At 39.2% G+C, this 6,381-nt stretch overlaps 1 protein-coding gene across 1 annotated transcript in view; it reads right to left on the bottom strand.

The window, feature by feature from the left end:
* Positions 1-6,381, bottom strand: part of UTRN (utrophin) — a 503,258-nt gene that overhangs the window by 114,011 nt on the left and 382,866 nt on the right. The window contains 1 exon segment of the mRNA XM_007450323.1: positions 5,201-5,330. Within this exon segment, the coding sequence (XP_007450385.1) occupies positions 5,201-5,330 (130 nt within the window).

Genomic DNA, 6,381 nt, shown 5'->3' with positions numbered 1-6,381 from the left:
TTTTTTGCGGTACGCGGGCCTCTCACTGTTGTGGCCTCTCCCGTTGCAGAGCACAGGCTCCGGACGCACAGGCTCAGCGGCCATGGCTCACGGGCCTAGCCGCTCTGCAGCATGTAGGATCTTCCCGGACCGGGGCACAAACCCCTGTCCCCTGCATCGGCAGGCAGACTCTCAACCGCTGCACCACCAGGGAAGCCCAAGAGTAAATATTATACACTGAGATGACACAATTGAAATCCAATTAAGTAGTTCCATATCACTCAAGATAAGGGAACTACTGACAAAGTTGTGAACTTTGTAAAATTTCTGTAATTATTCAGGTAATTTTAGTCCAATTAAAAATTATACTGACTTAATAACCATTTATAAGCAGAATGAGTAATTCTGGGTAGCTGAGTGGTCCAGAGAGCTACATCTCATTCATTTAACCTGATTTTTTTTTTACGGTTGCCATTTTGGAAGGGAATTCACTAAAATATAGTATAAACTCCTATGCCTTCTCTTAACTGATTTATATTCTGTCTTCAAAAATAAACAAACTACAATTCATAGCTTCAGCTTTTCTTTTATTGTAAAAGGCCCCAAAGACTACTCTGTTTTGTTTTATTTTAGAATCTCCATGAATCCTTTTTATAATTTTCTTTCTCCTCATTGCTGTCAGACTTCTTGAAGTCATTTCTCACTGTCACCCTTTTCCCCTGTCCTGTCATTTCCATCTTGCTACATACCCATAATTCACTTGAAAACAAGTTAAACTACTTACAACAGTATCTAAAGTAAGAGTTAATACCTCTGAGAGGGTGGTTTTTCTAAGAGCTAATAAGATCTTCACTATATTTTCTACAAAATATCTATCTTGGCTGCTCAGATAATTGTTCACATTCTTTCAGATTCTCAGTAACTGAGAAAGGTCATTAAGCAAGGGCAGGGCTGAGCTTCAGATACAGATATTAATAATATAGTCAGAGAGATGACAGGGTACCCGGGAGACGAGGAGGAGGGCTGGGAGAGGAATCGGTCCAGGAAGAAACAAAGCCTGCAGTGAGTGGGACAGAATGAGCAGGGGCTAGGCAGGCAAAGGAGGAAGGAGTTGGAGATCAGGTAGGAGGGACCTATGGGCAGAAAAAAACCAGAATAGACAACAGAATAAAGTTAAGAAGACCATTACCTGCAGAACATCATGAGACGCTGGTGGGTGTCAAACGGACATTAGTTTGGAGCAGAGAGAAGCATGAGATGCTGCCGCACTGGAAAACTGAGGCCAAATCACTGTGCAGCCTTGTATGACAGGTAAAGGAGCTCAGATCCCATTTCAGTGACTACCAGTGGTTTTTAGATGCCAGTTTTGTGTTTTAGATGTATCACTGTAGCATCTATTTATGTTGATGCAGGGATACCAATTAAGAGAGTACTGTGAAGCAACCTAAATGCCCATCGACAGACGAATGGATAAAGAAGATGTGGCACATATATGCAATGGAATATTGCTCAGCCATAACAAGGAATGAAATTGGGTCATTTGTAGAGACGTGGATGGATCTAGAGACTGTCACACAGAGTGAAGTAAGTCAGAAAGAGAAAAACAAATATCGTATATTAACGCATATATGTGGAACCTAAAAAAATGGTACAGATGAACCGGTTTGCAGGGCAGAAACAGAGACACAGATGTAGAGAACAAACGTATGGACACCAAGGGGGGGAAAGTCGGGGGGATGAATTGGGAGATTGGGATTGACATGTATACACTACTATGTATAAAATGGATAACTAATAACCTGCTGTATAAAAAAATAAATAAAATTAAAAAAAGATGTACACAGGGCTTCCCTGGTGGCGCAGTGGCTGAGAGTCCACCTGCCGATGCAGGGGACGCGAGTTCGTGCCCCGGTCCGGGAGGATCCCACATGCCGCGGAGCGGCTGGGCCCGTGAGCCATGGCCGCTGGGCCTGCGCGTCTGGAGCCTGTGCTCCGCAACGGGAGAGGCCACAACAGTGAGAGGCCCGCATACCACAAAAAAAAAAAAAAAAAAAAAGATGTACACAGACACAGACGTACACACACACACACACACACAAAGTACTGCGGGAATTCCCTGACGGTCCAGTGGTTAGGACTCCACACACACTCTCACTGCCAAGGGCGTGGGTTCAATCACTAGTCAGGGAACTAAGATCCCACAAGTCACACGGAGTGGCCCCAAAAAAAAAAAAATAAAGTACTGAAAAGTCCTAGCAAAAGATGGTAAGGGGGTGAAATAGGGCAGTTAATATTAGTAATGATTTTTAATTGTTTAAAGTATACATACTTGAAAGTTGCTAGGAGAGTAGATCTTAAAAGTTCTCATCAGAAAGAAAAAAAATGTAATTATGTGAGGTGATAGATGTTAACTAGACTTACTGTGGTGATCATTTCACAATATATACAAATATCAAATTATTATGTTGTACACCTTAAACCTGTACAATGTTCTGTCAATTATATCTCAATAAAACTGGGGGGAAAAAAGAAAATATCTAGCAGAGCATACCTGATAAAATTCTTTGTCAGCAACTGATCACCTGGTTGAAATAATTAGTTTGCTTGTTTTCAACAGCATTTATCAATTAAAAGATGCCTGAGAGCAACTCATTCTGTGCTACGCAGTACTAAAATAAAACTCCATAAGCTATCATAAAATGCATATATACACATATGACACTATAAGATAATTGATAACAGAAAAAAAAAAAAAGAAGCCAGGAGAAAAGGCTTTGGGAGAGAAAAATCATGGCAAGAAGTATTTTCTGGAATAGTTACTAAAAAACAAAGAGATAGATTCACCTTGGTGTGTCCTTTGGCACATTACACATAGCATACTCAATAAATGCTTATTAAATAGAACCAAAAAATCATTATACAATTTCTCCCTGCTCTAGTCCCTCCAACATTGAGTACTTTGAGTAGCATCACACAAGATAACTAATGTTCAAACACAATTACTGATAGCAGTTGTTCGTAAGTCATGGTAAACAAAGTATAAAAGCTATTACGGATGATTTTCTTTTATTTACTTTTAACAACAGGTAAAGTCAGCCAACATTACACAAAATAATATCAGGAAAGGAGAAAGCGTGAAAATGGTTAATTGTAAAAAAACAAACAAAAAAAACACTCCAAAACAAAAAAAATCATAAAGTTAAATTGACGTGACTTTTTTTCTTGCTTCCCAAATATAGTATGTGAAAATAGGTCTTAAAAATGTCCTGATGTAACAGCAAAATAAGGACTCAAAAGCAATATGTTTTTACCCCTTAAACTGACTAACCACTAAGGAAGAAAATTTATAGCAAAGTGAAACTCTAGTGATATAACACTTTTTTACTGCTATGAAATAGCTTATTATAAAAACGTTTCCTCTATTCTCTGAAAAGCAAGGACATGAGACAGATTTAAGGTAGACTTCAAATTGGATAAGGCGAGACAAGTGAACTTCTTATTTTTCTTCCAAGCTTAAAAAAAAAAAAAAACCAACCCAGTGAAATAGCGCCTTCTTCTTGCTGTATTTAAGTCGAAATGCTCTGTCCAACTTTCCAGGGCCTTGTAATCTGCACCAGACAGCGCGTACAAGCCCCTCACTCCTACCTGCTGTCCAGGCACAGCCCCTGCCCCCACCTCCCCTGCCCCCAGCTCTGCTGACTTCCCCTGACACACAGCCGCTCTGCCCCTCTCTCTGGGCTGCTGCTTCCAGTGATCCTGTCCCAGCTAATGACCTCCTGCCCACACCCGAGTGTGCTCAGCATACAAGTCATTCAACAACCTACTATGTAGCTGTGTGCATGTTGTGTGCATACATATGTCCGTGTGTGTATATAATACATGTATAATTCAGGAGGCATAAGTCTCCAAAGATAGAAGTAACAATCATGAGTGATTTGCAGACTGAGAGAGGCGGAGACTCAACAATGACTTAGGTCCCCGGTAGGCTGACTAGAAAAACAGTGATACTGCCAGCAGAAAATAAAAACCAATGCTGGAAGAGATGATAACTGATGGGAAATTTATTCCGATTGAAGTAGAGCTTCCCTGAGAAAGGCTGAGGAGGAAAATGGCTACTTTCCAAATGTCTGATCCAGTTCCAGCTACAGTCAAAGCATTTTCCAACTGTACCTCCCTTACAAGTAATAAATGCTCATGAATTACACTGCTGGACATGGCATGAGGCGGTCTTTCAGGTCTGGTTTTACTATGGAAAGTGAATGATGAGAAAATATTTTGAATGGCATGTTTATTTTTTAAAATGCATCAGAATGCTTTTATGCCATAAGTGAAAAATCAAAATAAAGATATATGTTGGCCCCCAAATTCATCTCTTAAATCTACTATGTGATTTATTACTATCTGCTAGTAAGGTAGATACTGTTTCAGCTTTAAGCCAAAGTACATAAATAATATAGGTTGTTATGTTTAAATTAAAGAAATTCTGTTGTCTGCTTGTAAAAGAAAGGGGCTTTGGTGTCTTATTTAAAAAAGTAATCTTGAAAAAGAGAAGTTAGATAATCTTACCTTCTAGATATTTAAATAATTTATGTTTACTCTTGTATTTTAAATATCATTCTTCTACTTACAATTATTTATCATGTAGTTTAAATATAAGAAATATAAATTTTTTTTTTTTTTTTTTTTTTTTCTTGCGTTATGCGGGCCTCTCACTGTTGTGGCCTCTCCCATTTGTGGAGCACAGGCTCCGGACGCGCAGGCTCAGCGGCCATGGCTCACGGGCCCAGCCGCTCCGCGGCATGTGGGATCTTCCCGGACCGGGGCACGAACCCGTGTCCCCTGCATCGGCAGGCGGACTCTCAAGCACTGCGCCACCAGGGAAGCCCAAGAAATATAAATTTTTATTTCTTAAAGAAATTATTTTTAGTTACACTATGCTTTTTAACAAAGTATTTTTCTGCAGTTAATTCCCCTTTAAAATAATGATACTGAAGTATACAGCCATTTTATTTTTTAATTTAAGAATCTAAATATTTGTTAAAAATGACATATTTGACTAAAGTAATACTTAGAAGAAAAATTTTAATACTAGATCCTGAAATTCTATAAGACATTTAAAAATATCAGGTCCTGATATGCTGTAAGAAAATTCTCTTGTTGATGCTGGTGTTTTGTTCTCCTCACATGTGTTTTTATGATGTACTAAAGAAATCAGTCTCACCTGTTTTTGATTGTAGGTTTCTTCTTGGTTCTTCAGGGGCCTCAATTGGTTGATCAGCCAGGAAAACTCGAGCTTGGTCTATAGCATTCAGGACAGAATACTCTTTCTCCTTTAACTCACGTCTCAGTGCCTTTGCAAAGAGAAGCAAAAGTTCAATTTGTAACCTAATGTGTTCAAGTCATGAAACATCTTCAGTTAGACCACTTCTGATCACACTTGTCAAGGGAATGTCTAATCACCAGCATGTTAGCGAGCTTAGCAGTAAAAATGTAAAATTTACACATATGAATGATGAAACATGAATAAAAGCAAAAAGATGATTCCTGTAGCACTTATATGAAAAAAAACCATCAGAACCTCCAAAATTTACAATATTCACCTAAGGGAAATTGCTACAGTATATTTGATCTTACACAAAATGTACTTTTAGGGTTATCACTACCGTCAGACTGCTAAATCTAAGATACTTTTTTCTTATAAGACTGCCCAAAAAAATTACATCCAGTGGTAGAGATAGAGGCGATTTCACAAGTAGTAATGAGATCCTCAGAAGTGTTTTACATTCTTTGGAATATATTAAGAAAAAAATTAAGAGACAGAAACAAATTAAAGTACATGAAATCAAAACTAAACCAAAGAGAACACATAAAAGACAGTCTCCAATTATCTTAAAATATATTCCATCTCTCATGCTGAGGCAATTACAATTTTTCCCTTATGATGTTTTTCATGCAAATCTATAAGTTTCAGAATAGTTTGTAAACAAATTAAAGTACATGAAATCAAAACTAAACCAAAGAGAACACATAAAAGACAGTCTCCAATTATCTTAAAATATATTCCATCTCTCATGCTGAGGCAATTACAATTTTTCCCTTATGATGTTTTTCATGCAAATCTATAAGTTTCAGAATAGTTTGTCTTGGGGCTTCCCTGGTGGCGCAGTGGTTGAGAATCCGCCTGCTAATGCAGGGGACACGGGTTCGAGCCCCGGTCTGGGAGGATCCCACATGCCGCAGAGCAACTGGGCCCGTGAGCCACAACTACTGAGCCTGCGCGTCTGGAGCCTGTGCTCCGCAACAGGAGAGGCCGCGATAGTGAGAGGCCTGCGCACCGCGAGGAAGAGTGGCCCCCACTTGCCACAGCTAGAGGAAGCCCTCGCACAGAAACAAAGACCCAAC

Source organism: Lipotes vexillifer, unplaced genomic scaffold, assembly GCF_000442215.2.
Source record: "Lipotes vexillifer unplaced genomic scaffold, Lipotes_vexillifer_v1.1 scaffold112, whole genome shotgun sequence".
NCBI classification, from domain to species: Eukaryota; Metazoa; Chordata; class Mammalia; order Artiodactyla; family Lipotidae; genus Lipotes; species Lipotes vexillifer.
This window is presented reverse-complemented; position numbering and strand designations above follow the sequence as displayed.